General features: G+C 46.5%; 1 protein-coding gene across 4 annotated transcripts in view; it reads left to right on the top strand.

Moving 5' to 3' along the window:
• The window catches only part of HJURP (Holliday junction recognition protein), a 934,375-nt gene that overhangs the window by 37,179 nt on the left and 877,849 nt on the right, over positions 1-19,347 (top strand). For 3 of the 4 annotated variants that reach the window (XM_078687705.1, XM_078687704.1, XM_078687706.1), the window contains exon 2: positions 17,604-17,779. In XM_078687705.1, the coding sequence (XP_078543831.1) occupies positions 17,693-17,779 (87 nt within the window). In that variant the 5' untranslated portion in view covers positions 17,604-17,692. The remainder of the gene's footprint in view (positions 1-17,603; positions 17,780-19,347) is intronic. The other variant, XM_078687703.1, reaches the window with a different exon arrangement.

Raw genomic sequence — 19,347 nt, 5'->3', positions numbered from 1 at the left:
CAAGAGAGGAGAGCGGAGGCCGCAGAGTGCTGTGACGACGATGGCTCACTGAGAAGTGCGGTAAAAAGCTGGGGAGTCGTATAGGCACCAAATGAGAACAGTAAAACCCCGGGGATTATTATCAAAGAAGGCCTGATTAGAGTATCCCCCTCCCCCCTCGCCACCGCCCCCCCCCCCCCCCCACACCCCCAAGGAAAACTCCTAGTAGGAGAGATGCTGTTAATTTCTGGGCCTCTGGAGGAAACGCACATATTGGGGACCCTACGAGGAGACCCAAAGTAGACGCCACACTTTTCTTCGGCAGCTTTGCGGGGGTTTAGTCTATCCTGCCATACCAACCTCGTGGGACTCCAGTCTTCCATCTCGTATGCATTTCGCCCTGACAGCGCAGACACCTTATGACTGCACACCCTGGTGGGACCACAAGTCCCAGGGTGCAACCTCTCTCCTCCTTACTTACACAGCTGACGCCGTTGTGTGGGAAGCACTGACACCGCACACAAGCTCTGTCCCAGCCCCCGCCGTGCGGTACTCATGCGGGCTGCGCACGGTCGAAGCCCGGGCCAAAGGCAGGCACATCCGTGGCTTTTTAAGGTTACACATCTGGATAAAGGAGTCAAGTTGCCAGCCGGGAGGACCTATGTGAAGGTAAAAAGTTCTAATTACCTTTCCTTTAGTTGCGAATTCACAAGACATTCCCCACCATTGTGAAATGGAAAGCCATGCCTGTTACCAAAACCTTAGACGGTTTCCTCCAAAAAGCGGTAGAGGCTATTAATAAGGAAATGGACCTAGCAGAACGAAGACTCTCATTAGCCCCACCTCCTGATCTCCCAGTCCAACCAGTACGTGCTATAGGGTATATTAAGCCAGTCATTGCTGTAACTGACTCTATACAGGGGCCCCAACTGCCACTTTCACCTACCATTATAATCTTGAGTCAGGGTGATCCAGGCATCACACATGAACTCAAGAATCCTACCGCGCAACCATCCTTGGAAAAAACTGGGCCCCAGAGTGTAACAGGAGGGAAGAGGAAGCGCACAGAACTGGAAGGGACCAACCATCAACTGAAGGGACAATCTCCAAGGGTCAAGAGAACCAAACAAATCCACCCTTCAGGAAATGCTGGCAGAGGCCGCAATGGCGGTGGAAATATTATTGCTCAGTCTGATATGGACATATTGACTCACAATGTCAGTAAAGTGTTGAGAGATGCTCTGGAACCCATCTTACCTCGTTTGGTTTGTATAGAGGTGCACCCTGACCGTCTTCTGCAGGCTAGAAATAACATTGAGAATGGCCCTCCAACCAGGCGTGGGGCTAATAACATTCTAAATTTACCCCCGGAGTGTACACACTATACACTGATATTGCCAGGGATTCCTTATCTCCCTCACAGCCACCAAGAAAGTTGTCAGAGCCTTATTAATAAGTCAGCTTATTGGTGCTGTAGGAAAAATCCATTGCAGTTAAATTAGTCCGAACATATCATGGCAAGGCGGGTGAGCTGGTTGGGTAAAATAACCTAACAGACAGAAGGGGACTGCGTTGTCCTCAATTTTAATAACTCTAGGTGTGAGCATCTTGCATTGGAATATCTCGGAGACTCACCCACTGAACAGATAAAAGCTTGTCCATTAGGCTTCTTTTACCCCCCACAACAGGTGGCACTTAAGAGACATCAGCCTTTATGGCCTGCACAGAACAGTCACCTCCCACAACAGTCTCCTTTATTTAATCACTCTAACCGCTTTGAGGCTCTCTCTGGCTTGACAAATGTAGAGTGACTACAGAGCAATCTGGCAGTTCAGTAAAGCTGAGAAGTGTAAGTTCCCAACATGACCACCCTGGGAGAATCTTAAAGGCAGTTGACGGTGACATTGGAAATAGGCATTTTGTAAAATCAATGGGCTCATCTGTCCAAAACATTACTAGCACTGGCAACCACCTTATTGAACCGGAGACTGTATCCGCCCACCACCTTCATTCCCTGTTTACCACTCTGGAGGGGGGGGGGCCTGACCAAGCAAACAGCCCCGCTAGGCACGTCACAAATTGCACTCGGCAGGACACGGCGAACCAAGAACCTATAACCTCTCCATTCAAAATTATATCCTGGAGTATCGCAGGTATCCGTCCGAAATTATTAAGCGAGGTATGGCTAGAGTATATATGGGATTTTGATATTATTTGTGTTCAGCAGGCTTGGCATCAGACTGGCATTGTGTTGGATGGTTATTGTTCTTTTAATATCCACGCAACTCCATCACCGACAGGGTGGGCAAAAGGAAGGCTATTTACATTGATATCAGTTAAATATGGGTCCATAAAAGCTCGGGTTGTGAACACAGCACCATGGTGCCAACTTACCTTGATCTCCAATCTGATTCGGGTACAGTTATTACTAGTAAACAGGTATTACAACATTTAAAAAAAAAAAAACCTTTATTGAGTAAAATCAAGGCAGGCACAGTACAACGTGAAATGACACAGTGCAAGGCAGAAAATTAAAGGTAAAACTTGTGCTCCATGAAACATTGGCTCCAGTTGTTATCACAGCGAGAAGACATGGATAAAGTATCACATCCCCAACCCAACAAGATCCATCCCACAGGAGGAAAACAGACCCAACATTCTTGGCTCTGAAAGGGCCTGAGCAAAGGGGCAGAGGAGTCCACCACAGGGAGGGTGATGCAGTCACTGGCCAGCACCGGTGGCTGCCGCGGACCCAGGGCCGGTGGGGAGCGCGGGAGAGGCAGCGCCGCTGCGGTGGGAACTGGAGAGGAGATAGGCAATCGGAGGGCCCCAGATATCAACAGGACGGGACCTGGCATTAGATCCCAGAACTCTGACAAGTGTCTGGCATCTGGAGGCATCCTCAAGCCAACTCTCGACCCTAGGAGCCGGCTTGTGACCCCAGCACATGGCCACCCTACGCCTAGCGAGGACCAGGAGCAATGCAATCAAGCGGTGGGAGGCGTCGGGGCAGAACTTAACAAACCCTAGAAGGCACAAAGGAGGATCAGGCTGCACTGTTGTGCCAGTGATGTCAGAGATAGCAGAACAGGCAGCCCGCCAGAACTCCGAGACCTCGGACAAAGCCAAGCAAGATGCGCGAAGTCCGCCGTAGGAGCCAGGAATGAGCCCGAGCCTATGGAGCTGCACCGGGGTACGGTAGAACCTATGCAGAAACTTAAAATGGATCAAGCAGAGCCGGTAATTCGGGGACAGCTTCCTGGTCTGATTACAACAATAGGGCCAGTCAGCTGACGAGATCTCGACGCCAAGGTCAGTTCCCCATGCCTCCTGAGCACAATCAGAGGTGATGGGAGCGGACACCAGAGCGATAGCGTAGAGTTTGGTCACCAATTTGTGTGGGGACGAGGAGGTGTAAATGAGTTCTAGAGCAGGCAAAGTGGCAGGGGGCTGAGGGAAGGTGGAGTGCAACTTCCGACGCGTGGCACGCAGCTGGTAGAACAGGAGCGTATCCTGTGGTCCCAATGCGTCAGGAAGCGTAAAAAAGGTATCCTCCAGATAGACGTCCGCCACCGTCGCAAGGCCCAGACGCGCTGCACTCCTGGACATGCTGGAGGCCTGTAGGGGGGGAAAATCGGGTGGTTTATGATGGGCACAGATTTAGCAGTGAGCAAGGGAACGTCTAGAGAGTCGGCGCAGGCCGGACCAGGCCCATTGAACTGTATCGACCTCAGCTCGGGGGCGCACCACGGGCGCGAATAGAGCCGTGGACAAAGGCCAGGGGGAAGCTATGTCCCTCCCAACAGTGACATGGGGCTGGTAGGGGGTCGGGTGGACCCAGAAATGCAGGAAACTAGCCTGAGCGCATAGTGCATATAACTTGAAATCCGGCGCGCCCATTCCGCCAGCGGACATGGGGAGAGTGAGAACATCGTAAGCTACTCTAGGTTGTTTACCCGCCCAGGCCAAAGAGATAATCAGAGAGCGCAATTAGCGGAAAAAGTGAGCAGTGAGGGGGATGGGAATATTTAAAAACAAATAAAGAAATTTAGGAAGAACCACCATTTTGGCGATAGCGATGCGCCCCGCCAGAGACAGCGGGAGCTTATTCCACGATGGGATCTTGGATTCCAGCCAGTCCACTGCACGGCCGAAGTTCGATCTCCACAGTTCGTCCACGTCTCGGCTGAGCCAGACACCCAGATAACGCATCGAACCAGAAGCCCAGACAAAAGTTAAGTCAAGAGGAAAAAACACCGTGGCGTCAGTCAGGGGGAAAAGTACCGACTTGCCCCAGTTTACCTGGATGCCCGACAGCCCCCCAAACCGATTGATTTCACGAACAAGGGGACTAAGGTGGTATTACAACATTTTTGACCCAAATAATTCTTATGTCATTGAAGCGCTACAGGCGGATATCAACAAGTTAGCTGGGAAGCGGCAACCCTTGTGCATTCTTTGGGTGGGGGACTTTATTCCTACTATTTGCTCGTATAGTAACAAATGAATATGGGGGTTGGTGGACACAGAGGGTCAACCCCAGTCACATTCTATTCACACACCACAGGGTGAGGCCCTATTCACCATTATCCTTGAAAATAAATTGTGTCTGACCAATAATTTGGTCAATTGAACCTTATTATAGTGCCCCACTTTTGTCGGTGGAGGCAGGGAAAGTTTCATTGATTTTATTTCATATCAAGAAAGTTTGCCCCTCTCTTTGGCCATTTTGAGGTGGAACCAAACACTGCTAGCGACCATAATCTCCTCCTCATTTCCCTTAATATAACTGCCCAGGTTGGGAAAGGAGATGGTCGCCCCATTCACTACACCTCCAATAAAAGGGTAAGATTAAAATGGGATCAAATAAATCCTATCCATCTTGAGGAGAATACCTTTAAGGCAAACCTGAATCCCACTATGAGATGCCTCCAACACGATTCTTCCCCTGATGAGGTTGTCCAGGATTTTGAATCGATCTCTGTGGATGTGGCGAAAAGTCTAACAAGAACACTACTGAGAGGGGAGGTCAGGAGATAAAGTGGTTTGACGCTGAGTGTTCCAGAGCCCAAAATAATCCTAAAAAGGCCCTCCATGCGAACCCACGGGACAAGTGTCAAATTAAAAACGCCAGACAGGCTTACAAAAACACCATCAGCCTAAGGAAAGAAGAATTGAGGAAGTTAGCCTGGGAAGATCTGGAGAGGACCAGTGCTCTCAGAGATGCCAAAAGCTTTTGGGAGAAGATTAATCACCCTCTATTCTCGGAGGAGGTTAGCCATGCAGATTCTTTGATTTTTAGGGGAAGGCTGGGAATCCCACTTCTCTGCCATATATATATTTTTTCTTCAAAACCTTTATTGACATTTCAACAGTACCAAATTACAATTTTGCCTCACATCAGAGCATCATACATATAGGCCATTTGCAAAGCCCGTCTATGATTAAGAGAACCAATCTGTCAGAGACATTTTTGTCTTGTACAACACGGCAATAGCTCCATTAAATCAATTCATAGCTGCATAATGTGGTGACCGCACAGCGGGGGAAAGAGCAGGTCCGGTGTGGGAGGAAAAGGGAAAGGGAAGGAAAAGACTACTGACCAGCACTGGTAGCCGCTTCGGGCGGAGTGCCGGCGGGGTCGGGTGAGAGGCTCTGGTGTAATTGGGTGTGAAAGGTATGTTAATAGGGGGCCCCACATGTCAGGTGGGCGAGATCTAGCAGGCATAAGGTCCCAGAACGTAGTGTCTGACATCTCGATGCATCCTCAAGCCAGTGGGCGAACTTAGGTGCTAGCCTACGTCCCCAGCACATGGACACCCACGCGAGGACAAGCAGCATTGTAACCAGTCGGCGAGAGGAATCCGGGCAAAACTTAAAGTCCAGCAGGCACAACGGTGGGCTGGGCTGGACAGGTGTTGAGGTGATCTCCGAGAGGGCAGCACAGACCTCACACCAGAACTCCGACACCTTTGGGCACAACCAAGCAAGATGAGAAAAACCTGCGGCAGGGGCTGAGCAACGCAGGCACCTATCGGTAGGGATGAGACCCAATTATGTAGCTGAGCAGGGGTGTGGTATAGCCTGTGCAAGTATTTAAAGTGTATAAGACGTAGGCGATAGTTGGGAGATAGTTTCTTCGTCTGATTACAGCAATAGAGCCAGTCAGCTTGGGGAATGTCCATGCCGAGTTCCTAGTCCTACGCCACCTGGGCGCGATCAGAGGAGATGGAGGAAGTCGACAGAGTAAGGGCATACAGTTTGGTCACCAGTTTCTGGGGGGTGGGGGAGGAATATATGAAGTCCAGAATGGGCATCGAAGGTGGAGGCTGGGGGAACATGGGATGTAACTCCCTCCAGATAGCCCGCAGCTGATAAAAGAGCAATGTGTCCATGGGGCCAGAGGTAGTAGGGAGAGAATAAAAGGTGTCACCAGGGTAGAGATCCGCCAATGTTTCCAGCCCCAAGCGGGCGGCATATTTAGACAGGCCAGATGGTTGGAGGGGAGGAAAGGCAGGGTGACGTACAATCGGCATAGTATTAGCCGATAACATTGGGGCGTTAGAAATACGACGCAGTCCCAACCAGGCCCAGCGCAAGGTCTCGACCGTGTCCACTTCAGCCCAAGGGGGGGCGTCCGGGGCAAACAGGGCAGTGTTTAGTGGCCAAGGAGTAGCAAGGTCAGCTTCCATTGCAATGTGCGGCTGGTAAGGAGTGGGGTGAACCCAGAAATGTAGAAAGCTGGCCTGGGCACTCAAGGCATAGAGTTTAAAATTGGGGGCGCCCATGCATCCAACCGGCATGGGGATAGTAAGGATATCGTATGCAATCCTGGGTTGTTTGCCAGCCCAGACAAGAGATATAATCAGGGAACGGATCTTACGAAAACAATGGGTAGTGAGTTGTATGGGGATGTTCAAAAAGAGATAAAGAAATTTCGGAAGGACCACCATCTTGGCAATGGCTATACGACCAGCCAGAGATAGGGGGAGCCGGTTCCATTGAGGTATTTTGGACTTGAGCCAGTCCACAGCATGTCTAAAGGTGGCCCTCCAAAGGTTGTCCAAGTCCCTGCTCAACCAAATAACCAGATAGCGGGCGGGGCCAGAGGCCCATACAAAAGGAAAATCTGGGATGAAAGGCTTGGTGGCATCCGTAAGAGGGACTAGCACTGATTTACTCTTAATTCACCTGTATACCTGAGAATCCACCAAATCTTATAATCTCACACACAAGAGGGCTAAGGTTTTCTTGAGGGTGGCGGACAAACAATGTAATATCATCTGCATACATGAAGACCAAGAGGGAACTGGCCGAGAAACCGATGCCCTTCTGAGTGTGGTGTTGTCGGAGTCTGGCCGCGAGAGGCTCGATCGCAATAGCGAAGAGCATAGGGGAGAGTGGACACCCCTGTCGGGGACCGCGTCCAATCGGAATGGAATCCGAGATTTGACCGTTTATCCGAAGGCGGGCGGAAGGGTAGTTTTATCAATCGAGGAAGGGAAGATGGCGGATCGACTCCGCCACTGAAGGACACACGTCTGCTCTCTCCCAAGGTCTCCAGCAGCCCGCCGCGATGCCTTTTCTCGCACCCGGTGGCTGGCGGCGGTAAGGAAACGCAGTGATTAAATTGAAAAGATATATCCTGGATGGCAGTGTGAGCCGCTACTGACTTTTCATGGAAAACGGGAAATGTTGTAAGTAAACTGCCGAAGGCGATAGATAATTGCGTTTTCTTTTCTGTGGTGGCGTCGGCTGTGGCCGTGGTCGACTAATTTAGTGGTACTCGGCTGCTCTCCCTCTGGCCCTGCGGATTGACGGATGTACCGGCTCATTCGCATCAGCTGTGTGATACATGGCGCTCGTATAGCGAGGTGGTTCACAGCTAGGGGGCTGCTTCAAACACCGGTGTGGCTCCCGCTGTCGGATTTTCGTGCTCCGAGGTGTTCTCGCAGCGGTCTTGCTGGCGGGGTGGAGACCAGGAGCGGTGGCAGCAGCAGACGGACGCTGAGTTCTGTATTCCAGCTTAAGGTAAAGCTGGGAGTGATGAACCCTCCACGGACAACTCGTCGGGGGTGGATTGAGGTTCATGCAGAAAGTGGAGGTCTCCCCGTAGCGGTGGAATGTGTGAAAGGTCAGGCTATTTCTGAAAATGATTCCGCTATTGACAATGTTACAATGCCTCGGAGAGCCCCGATATGTAATAGTGTGTCAGGCTGTTTAATGGATCCTCAGGTGGAGAAGCCTATTCTTAACTGTTACGCTCAGGGAAGGCTACAGCGCTTGTCCGGTCCTGCGGATCTGAATCTGCTATCCCCCTCGCCCAGATGGCTGAAGTACTCAATGCTGCAGTTAATGAGGGCTGGGAAGGCACAGAGGATTCCATTAGTATTCTGAGAACGGATGCTTCTTCTGTAGGAGTGAGCTCGGTGGATCCGGTCCCTATTGAACCCCTTCCTCTACTACTCGATGTTGGCGGTGACGAGTCCGGAATTATCTCTCCTGTCTTGGAATGTATCCCTCAGTTCGAGGGGTCAAATAATGAAGGCTCTTTTGGTCATTCAAATGGAATTGCGCAGGAGATCAGTCCGGCAATTGATGGCAACTGCCCGACAGACTTAACTGGCGACGAAACTGGATCTAGCAAGGAGCAGGCAAACGTAGTTGTGGAGTTAGGGAAGGATTTGGATTCTCCTGCTAACTCTTCTTTATGTGTTCAGGGCAGTGCTAACATCATTAATAATAATGATGCTGTGCATAGTCCAGGGGGTAATACCCCCGAGGCGGGGAGTACCCCGAAAGGAAAGGGCCCTAAATCCGGTCGGTCTGGAAAAAGTGGTAGAGGCCATGGGGGCAGTGGAAATGAGGCTTAGATCCTAGATGCACTCAGACGATTGAAGGGGACATCAAGCTCTACTAAGGCTGGTCCGGGGGTAAGCCCGCTACGGAAATGAGTGTCATCAAAGGGTGAAGTAAGAACTATTGTCTCCAGACTATCCAACACAGGTTCACAGGGGGACATGATGGCTCCCACCTCGCTGAACGGTCGCTTAGACTCGCTGGCTACCACCTCATGTATCACCTCTTCAGTCCATCAACCAACTAGAAATTCTAACGTGGCCGTTACCGGCTTACACAATACGGATTGTGCACAATCTCCGGCCACGGGCCTTGGCTTCACTTATGGTCAAAAGACTGCTGATGGGGTACTTCTCTATTCTAAGGGGTCAACACCAGCTGAACTTAACACTCCACCTGCAGTGTTTGGTTCTTTCGCCTCTCCCCATGGTCTGTTGGTCACTGAAGAAGCTGGAACAAGGCGTAATCCCGAACAGAATTACTTGGCTGGTAGAAACTGAGAGGATGACGAGCCTTCACTTTCCAGTATTATGCAGGCTCTTAACGCTCAGAGAGCTGAAGCACAAGCTTATTACCAACAGGCAAGGGTGGATTGTACTGAAATTAAAAAAGCACTCTCTGAGGTCACTACCAAGGTTTACCATCAAACAGCTGATGTTTCTGAGCTGCAATAGCGGGTGGCAGGCGTGGAGGAAGTCAATACTCACACGGTCAAGTTGGTTACTTCAAAGGAGTCACAGTTGGTATCAATGCAGCTAAAAATTGACGATCTTGAAAATCGGCAGCGGCGTCATAATCTGAGGATTTTCGGGGTACCGGAAGGGAGGGAAGGCTCCGATCCTCGTGCATTTGTCGTTGACTTGTTACAGAAGGCTTTCCCAGACTTGGAGGACTGGGATATGGACACACAGGTTCAAAGAGCACATTGTCTCCTATTATTCCTGTCACCACATTTTCAAGCCAAAACGAACTTTTCTAGACCTATTTTGGTATTCTTGGGTAACTTCCTGCTCCGCCAGGCTATTTTTTTTAAGGCCCGGCCAACCACTCCTGTGCAAGTGGACTCTATGTCAATCTTTGAGAGGTCTTATTTGTGTAAGTCAACTATGGATAAGAGATGGCAGGTTCGCCAGCTCATGGATTAATTTAAGTCTGTTTGCCCTCGGGTTTTTCTGCAGGAGCCTGCCCGGCTTAAAGTTATCAAGGATGGTCGCTCATACTTTTTTTAAGTGAGTAGCAGGCTATAAAGGCACTGGCTAATTGGCAAACCACCCCCAATCCTTGATCAATATAACTCCCAGGCTTGATTTTTCATTTCTGTGTGCATGGGGGGGTCGGAAATGTCATTTGAGATGTAATAATGAAAGATGGTCTTTCTTCGCTGTTTAGCGAAAGATTTTTTTTGTTTTTGGCGGTTGATGTACTGGGTGTGGGTGGACGGATGGGGCTTGGTGGAGGTCTCGGGGGGGGGGGGGTTTCATTTGCTATCGGGTCAGAACAGCTTTAAGGGGGGGTGATTCCTTTTCCAAGAAACGGGGTGGGGGGATGAGGGGTGGTTTGGGGGGTAGGGTGGGGTTCAATAGTCCCGGCATCGTTAAAGTAGCGCAGAAAATGTTTAAAAATAGTAATGAGCATCGGTTGGGGGAGAAATTATTTTTGTGGTTACGGATAGAGTACGATCCGGCATTTCAGAATCTTGGTAATGTCTAGAGTCAAATAGATAAGCTGGAACGTCTGTGGGCTGAACTTGGTTAGTAAAAGGCGATTGGTCGCTGAAGAGCTTAAAGGATTTAAGCCCCAAATAGTTGGATTGGCTGAAACGCATCTGGCCTATAAAGATAGAAGCTTTTTCATACAACTTGGTTATGATTTGATTGTCTGTACTTGACAGACGGCATCCATACGGGGGGTCGCTCTATTGAAGGACAAATATTCCAAAATAGCTGTACTGCAAACACATGCTGATAGTCGGGGTAGGTAGGCAATTGAGCAACTTTTAATTCTCGGATGCAAGGTTACAGTATGTATGGTTTACGGCCCTAATGTTCACTGTCCTTACTTGAATTCTGAACTCTTAGAATGGGCTGGGGATCTCATTGTAATAGGAGACTTCAACTGCATCTTAGATAAAAAAAATGTATACTACAAATACGCTTGCAAGAGCTAGAATGGTTCAGGTAAGGTCTGCCATACGAGATCTATTACATATTCATCAACAGGATGATGCATGGCGGAAATTGTTCCCTACAACATCAAGGTTTCTTTTTTTTTCTCACCCCCATTAACACTATTCTAAGATAGACATGATTTTTACTAATCATGGACTTTTGGCCAAAGCATCAATGGTCGTATGTCCAAAGGTAACCTCGGACCATAATCATATTATGCTTACTGTATACTTTGGTTAGTTTTTTACAAGATCAAGTTAGGGAATTCCCGTTCCATCTGCACCTTTTAAGCAATTCTGCTTTCATAACTTATATGCAAGAGGTCTCGAAGGAATACATTGTTAACAGTCTCTATACCACATCCCTCGCTTTGGTATGGGACTGCTTAAACGCATTTGTGAGAGGGGCTACTTTCCAGTATATAGTCAAGCAGAACCGACTTAATAGTAACCAGTTAGGTAATGAAAATAGGCAATATATCGAGTTAGAACAGCAACATGCCCGTGCAATAGCTTCAAAAGACATGAGTGAACAACATATAAATGCCCAGATTATTGATGTTAGAGCAAAACTTAGCAGAAGGTTGAAGGATAAAGTTGCTAACAATTTCCTTAAGTTTAGAACAAGGCAGCATGAATATGGAGAGTGTGGGAAGGGTACTGGCTTACCAACTTGCTGACCAGAGGGCTAAATCACATATTAAGAAAATCAATGGTGTGGATGGTGCTACCTACACGAAATCCAAAGAAATAGCAGAGCAATTTAGGATTTTTTACGCTATCTTATATAAGGAATCCGGTAGCTATAACCAACAAGTGGCTACTAATTATTTACAAGATAGCGTCTTACCTTCTTTGGATGTGTCTCAAGCCTTGGGCTTAGCGAGTAATGCTGACCTTGAGGAATTAAATGTAGCAATTAGGGCTCTGTCCAGCGGCAAGGCGGTGGGTGAGGACACCATCCCGCTTGAGTTTTATAAAACTTTCAGGATGTATTGATGCCAGTTCTCCTTGAGTTTATTAATGACATACTGCAGGGAGGGGATGTTCCCCCTTCGTGGAATAGAACTAATATTGTGGTCTTCCCCAAAAAGGGCAAACCCCTTATTAATGCGGATGCAAAAAATCTTTCCATGCTTCTTGCCTCTCGCCTTGCCCCACTTATAGATCTGTTGGTCTCAGAAGAACAGCACAGTTTTGTTCCCGATAGGGACACGTAGCACATATAAATACTGCTTTTGCAGTTTTTGATGTCGCTGGTCAGTTGTGTCAGCGGATCGGGATGCTAATGTTGGATGCCGAGGAGGCCTTTGACCGAGTTGCTTGGGGGTTTCTATGGTGTACTATGTTATCTCTAGGCCTCGGTCGGAGGTTTATCTCGGGGGTTCAGCAACTTTATTGCAATCCTACTGCTGTTATTAAACTTAATGGTTTTACATCTAGTGCTGTTAGAATACAGCGGGGCACGCACTAGGGGTGCCCGCTTTCCCCCTTACTATTTGCTCTCTACATTGAGGCGTTTATTAGGCATCTCGTTCAGAATGTTTTTATCTTGCCAGTGTCCTTCAACGGTATGACGTTAAAAGTTACTGCCTATGCAGATGACATCGCTGTATTCACTACTGGGCCAGAGGAGGCTATAGTATTCACTACTGGGCCAGAGCAGGCTATAGTATTCACTACTGGGCCAGACGAGGCTATAGCCGTATTAATACATGAGGCGCAACTTTTTTGTTCCTTTTCTGGCTATAAGCTTAATCTAAATAAAACACAGTCAATCCTTAATTATGTATCAGTACCTGCTCTACCTCAGCTAGGTATTACTGCTTCTGCTATCTATCTTGGGGTTGTGTCTTAGCGTTCGTACTGAAGAATTTATGGCCTTGAATTACGAACCATTGCTTAAAAAAATCACTGCTAATCTGCGTAGGTGGCACAGGTTGCCCATGACTATTATTGGGAGATGCAACATAGTGAAAATGAATATCTTGCCTAAATTTCTTTACTTGTTTCGCTCTATCCCTTTAAGAGTTCCAATGTCTTTTTTCAAACGGCTTTACAGTGTAATCGGGAGTTTTATTTGGGGCTATCGTAGAGCCAGGAGAGCCATTAGATATATAAAGCTGACATACAAGCAAGACTGGTTCCAACTCCCCGATTTTAAAACTTATTTTTGGGCAGCCTTTCTTAATTGTATCCAGAGTCTACTTTTTGGACCTAATGTGGTCAAAATATGGTTCGTATATCAGCTCGCATTTGGTCCAAACACTGGGTTTCTTTTACATTATATGTCGGACCCAAATTACTTCAAGAGAGTCTGCTTTAAGATAGTTAGACACATTTATCGTATCTGGCAAGATATCTGTAAAGCCTTTGTTGTGCCAGATTTACATGAATTATTTTTTTTATGGGACAATCCTAGGCTCCCGGGTATATTCTTGGACTCGGTTTGTAGAATGTGGCAATAGTGTGGTATAACATGTTTAGGGCAGCTGTACGATGAATGTGGTTTTAGGTCATTTTCCTCTTTAAAAGAGCAATTTGGGCTTTCCCACAATTCATTTTTAAGTACCTGCAAGACAGGGACTATTTCATACAAGGGAAGGACTTGTCAGCCCTCCCTCATACCTCAGAGGTATTGCGGGCTATATTTAAGATCTTAGGTCAGGGTCAGATTGGGAAAGCTTATCAGAGCTTCCTGTCTATAATGGGAAATGACGGATTGCAGATTTCAGTTAAACTTAATCGCATGTTTTCAATTGGAATTAATATAGAAGAGGTTGCTGACTCAATGGCTATAATCGATTCTGATGTTACCTTAATTAATTTAAAGCTGCAACAACATCGCACCATGTTTATGCTATATTATACCCCGCAGGTTATTTTGAAATGGGCTACTTCGCAGGTCTCATCGAAGTCATACTGCCCTAAATGTAATGAGTATGCTGCTGATCTCAGACATATGTTTGTCACGTGTCCTCAATTAACTATGTTTTGGTATGATGTTACACGTGTGCTGAGCAGGTTAGCCGGCAAGGAGATTCAATTAACTGCGAAATAAATAGTATTGGGGTCAGTATCAGATCCATGCTATTTATCCAATTCTTTAGTCTCAGTCATTATTATATCTGCTCGGCTGTGCATCGCTAGGGCTTGGATCGATGTATTCAGTCCCAAAATCACTGATTTTGCTTATTATTGAGGGGGGTCTATGAAATGGAGCTGGCGTTAGCTAAAGCTCAGGGTTTACGTTCAAGGGTGAAATTTGGGAGGGTCTGGTCAAGTCTTCAGTGGGATTAACTGCTTTATTGTTTTTGTTTTTATTCTTGTCATAGATTGTCTGTATACACATTTATAATTATTCTCCATTTGGCTCAGACAAATATTATATTGATGACTGTTTTGTATATGCTCTCTTTCGTTGTTTTGATGCTCGGTACTCTTTCTTTTTCTTTTCTTTTGCTCTCTGTGCTATCTATGGTTCTTTGTTCTTGTTTCTACGACTAAAAAAAAACTAAAACAAACTAATAAAGATGTTGCTGAAGCCGAGGCGCAGTAGTAAAAAGGGCCACTCTAAGCTGTCGAATGCCTTAGTGGCATCAAGAAGAGCAGCCACTGCAGGGAGTCTAGGATTGATCTGATGAAGGACAGAGAAAATGGTCCGGAGGTTATGGGATGTGGTGTAGCCCGGAATGAAACCGGACTGGTCAGGAGGAGCGATGGTAGGCATGAGGAAAAGAAGACTGGAGGCTATCAACTTTGCGAAAATTTTATTGTCCGTATTAATTAAAGAGAGGGGGCGATAAAAGTCGCGGCAATCAGAAGATTGTCTGGCTTAAGAAGGAGTATTATCATTGCCTCGCGGAGCGATGGCGGGAGGAAGCCATTATCAAAGGAATCATTGTATATGGCGGCTAGATGCGGCACCAGAAGCGGAGCAAAGGTCTTGTAGAACGAAGTGGGGAGGCCGTCTAAGCCAGGGGCCTTATCGCTAGGCAAACTATTAATGGCCGCGGGTATTTCTTCTTTAGAGAAGGGCTCATCTAGAAATTTACGATGATCGTTTTCAAGCCAGACAAGTGAGAGGTTGTCAAAATATTGATTGAAGCCACTTCTCTGCCATATTTAATCCCAATTCAATCTTATCCCAGGAGAAAGGAGGGGATTTGCCATCAGATTTAATCTTAGCATCCCAATTTAGCGCCTCCTTAACAGTGGTTGAGGTTGAGGAAGCCCTAGCAAAAGGTATTTGCCTGAAAGCCCGAGGCCCTGATGGGGTCCCACTAGATACGTTTAAAAGCAATCCCAACCTTTGGGCACCCCTCCTGACTAATGTTTTCAAAGCAGTGGTGATTGGTCCCATCCCAACAACTTGGAAAGAGGCCATCATGATCCCAGTGTTTGAAAAGAGCAATAGGAATGACCCCCGCCTGTTACAGGCCAATTTCCATTATTGACGCAACAGTAAAAGTTCTGTGGAGGGCCATTCTAGCTCGTCTTGAGACATGGGTGAGCACTACTGGGATTATGTAAAAAATGCAGTATGGCATTAGGAGGGGATGGGTATCACAGAACAGTGCCTCAAATTGTCCCTGATTATGGGCAGGTACATGAAGGCCAGGAGGGGCTCTATTCACCTGGCCTTCATGGACTTGTCCAGCGCTTTTGACACCGTCAATTGGGACAAATTGTGGGGACGAATGGAGGAAATGTGTATTGAAGAAACGCTTATCTTCCCTTTGCTTAGGCTTCACGCTTCCACCACTGTTGCACTACGATATGGCCCTCGTGGGGAGAAGACTAGGCCTATTGTTTCTACAAAAGGGCGGCGACAGGGGTGCATTTTAGCTCAATTTTTTTTATTGTATACCTATGGCCTAGAGTCATTTTTAATGGAGAAGGAACTTGATTTTCCCAGAATAGGAGGCAACCCTGACGCCCTGTTGTCTTACGCGGACAATACTGTATTAATTGCCTTGACAGCCAACAGTCTCCAAAAATGATTGGATGCCTTCACAGATATTAAGTTAGCATTGGACCTAAAAGTGGACTTTATCAAATCATATATCATGGTATACAGCCCCAGACCAACAAAAACAAGAACATTTGTAGTAAGGGGTAAGACCATTGATAAGCTGTCTAATTTTACATATTTGGGAAACATTGTTAATAACACAAAATGAATTGGGATCTCTCATAACATCAAGGGTACAACACACTAGTCGGGTTGTGGATGGTTTATTCCACTTTGCCTGTAAATTAGGCCATAAGCCGGTGACAGAGATGATCACCCTGTATAAAGCTAAATGCTTATCTGTCACATCTTACGGAGCAGGAGTGTGGGGTCATCATAAAAGCTGCCGATTACAAGATGTGGAAAATAATTTTATGAAAAGGCTATTGATGACCCCAAAGAGTGCCCCCACACATTTTTGTCATTCCGAGGTGGGTTTGGATTACCTAGAGGATCGAATTGATACTGCCCCTTTGTTCCATTGAGACTTAAAGTTTTCAAGGGAAGTTATCAAGGACTGTACTAATGTTGATAGGGCCTTGGCGATCTTTTAGGTACGATTTGTCAGAGATAAATTTCATGAGATTGGTTTGGATCACTACTTTGATGATCCCGCCAGTATTCATATGAATGCAAAAACCTTGATAAAAGAGGCTCATAAGTCTGAGGTGAATAATAGTCGACAACAATTGATGGGGCTAGGTCACCCAAGTTTGCTCATTACTCAATAGCAATTGTATCTATCTTTTACTACGAAGGTACAGATATTATTTTTTCATGACTAGATTTTGCCTATGCACTTTGCACTTTCTAGCAAAATTTTCCACAAGGTCAGGTTAGGCTGATACACTCATCTCCTGCCCATGTGACAATTGGCCAGCTCAGAGCACCCTGCACTTTATGCTGTTTTTCCCTCTTTTTAAAGAGCTGAGGGTCCAATTTTAAGCCCCACTTTTGAGGGGACTTCGTCAATGTACCTACATAGATGGTTTTAACCTTTTGCACTCTTTGCCTACTGTTTCTATTTGCACTGCTGTTTCCAGTTATATTAAAACTGCAATGTCAATGAGAAAATGATACCAGTCACAATAGATAAATAGGCATTTCATTTTTTATATTTCTAATATCAGAACTGTCTTGTAGTAATGAAATTTGACGATTGTCATTACAGCTTGTTTTTCTTGGCATTGGGCATGTGGGATTATAACTTTCTGAAAATGGCAAATTACATAAATTATATGAAATGTGGGGTTTTAACAATACTTATTGCACAATCTTGCTATGGAAACATCTTTTAAAAGTATTATGTACATTTGTTAAGCTTTAGGGTTCTTGGAACCTAATAAAATTATCTTTGATTGAAGTTTGGATATGTTTTAAAATGTAGGTAATGTAAAAGCTTGGCTTTATTGAGTTTCTCTATGTATGCACTAAGGAAGCATACTATAGTCTTTGTGATTTGGAAGTGCATGAATTAGAAATTTATTTAAAGCTGTTACCCTAATGCTATATTTGCTCAAATTGTGTGGTATCATGTTGGAATTACATTGGTCATATTTTTGTCTCTCTTTGTACATTAAACAGGTCTCAAAATCTGGCCACACTAATAGTTGGATAAATTCACCGAACATCTCTGTAAAAAGAAAGGTGGTCACATAAAGTAGCCCGTAGTCATGGAAGACGAGTGGACATTGGAAGCGATAACCCCGCAAAAGAATATGGCACGGTTCTCAAAGAAGATGCTGAATATTTTTGAAAAGGTAAAATGTGGCACTGTTTGGTTGACAAGTGCTACTGGTCATATGGTCAGTTTTTGTCCGGGGCATTCTTTTCAGAGCCTAGAATGAGTGTAAGGGAGGCAGAATCTTTGTGGCATAGCCAAGCAGAACCAGAGACAAGCCAGCTTTCTAGTTTGACCCTAATGAGTCAAAGCACCAGCCAAGCCATCAAAAGCGTTGGCTTGTAAATGATACAGCAAACGTCATGTAAAAATATGTACTAAAGACTCTTTTAAAAATAGTTTAGTCCTTGAACGATTGTGTTTCGCTTCAGTTCCTTGGATTGTATCACTGCATTACCATCTCTTTCGACCTCCTCGTTCCAGTCATTGCAGTGAAGCCTTCATCGAGAGATGGGCAGATTACATAGCCTGCTTTTTCTTCCTTCCTTGGTTAGGCTATAACATCATGCCTGCGCTGATCTTTTCCTGTTGAGTCTGTCTACTGCAGGGAGGTGTTGCTTTGCTCCTTTAAAAGCACTAAAGGATAGTAAAAGAATGTAACACGGTTCGATTTTAAAGTGATATTAAAGAAATGACCTGTATAGTTTCACCTTATTGGTAATATTGAGACGAGCCCTTTTGTGATTGCTCTACCCAGATGTCCTGCTCAAGCAGACAGAGGGTACACGATTGACACTCTCCTGGTGTGGGATAAATGGTGTGGCTTCTTGCTGTTTTGGAACTTGTTTAAACCTCCTGCTTCTTCTCTGCTTCAGTGTTGGTGATTGCAGTTATGTGTATGATGGTGCTGTTGTTGACTGATTTGCATATAGCCATGTCTGAACTGGGGTGGCAGAGTGGGCTAAAGAACGGTGATGGATTAAACCAAGATCTTTTGACTGGGTGTGAGTGTTTGATTGATTCAGATGCTCCGTCCATCACCACCCCCTTTTGTACCGATTTTGGCCGCCATAAGTGTGGCAGGGTATGCTCAGACGTGAGTCCCTTGCTCACTTTGCCACTGGATTCAAGCAAGCCGGGCTGAAGACGGCTGGAATGCCAGAAACCGGTCCTCGGAAGCTTGTTTCCGGTCCAGGGAAGGCATGGTTTGGCAGTTCGGGCTGGACTGTTCCCTTGAGGCACAGGGTCAGACTGATTTGCATGTAGCCATGTCTGAACTGGGGTGGCAGAGTGGGCCTAAGAACGGTGATGGATTAAACCAAGATCTTTTGACTGGGTGTGAGTGTTTGATTGATTCAGATGCTCCGTCCATCACCACCCCCTTTTGTACCGATTTTGGCCGCCATAAGTGTGGCAGGGTATGCTCAGACATGAGTCCCTTCCTCACTTTGCCACTGGATTCAAGCAAGCCGGGCTGAAGACGGCTGGAATGCCAGAAACCGGTCCTCGGAAGCTTGTTTCCGGTCCAGGGAAGGCATGGTTTGGCAGTTCGGGCTGGACTGTTCCCATGAGGCACAGGGTCAGACTGATTTGCGTGTAGCCATGTCTGAACTGGGGTGGCAGAGTGGGCTAAAGAACGGTGATGGATTAAACCAAGATCTTTTGACTGGGTGTGAGTGCTTGATTGATTCAGATGCTCCGTCCATC

The sequence above is a fragment of the Lissotriton helveticus genome, chromosome 4_1 (assembly GCF_964261635.1).
Source record: "Lissotriton helveticus chromosome 4_1, aLisHel1.1, whole genome shotgun sequence".
In the NCBI taxonomy this organism is placed as follows: domain Eukaryota; kingdom Metazoa; phylum Chordata; class Amphibia; order Caudata; family Salamandridae; genus Lissotriton; species Lissotriton helveticus.
This window is presented reverse-complemented; position numbering and strand designations above follow the sequence as displayed.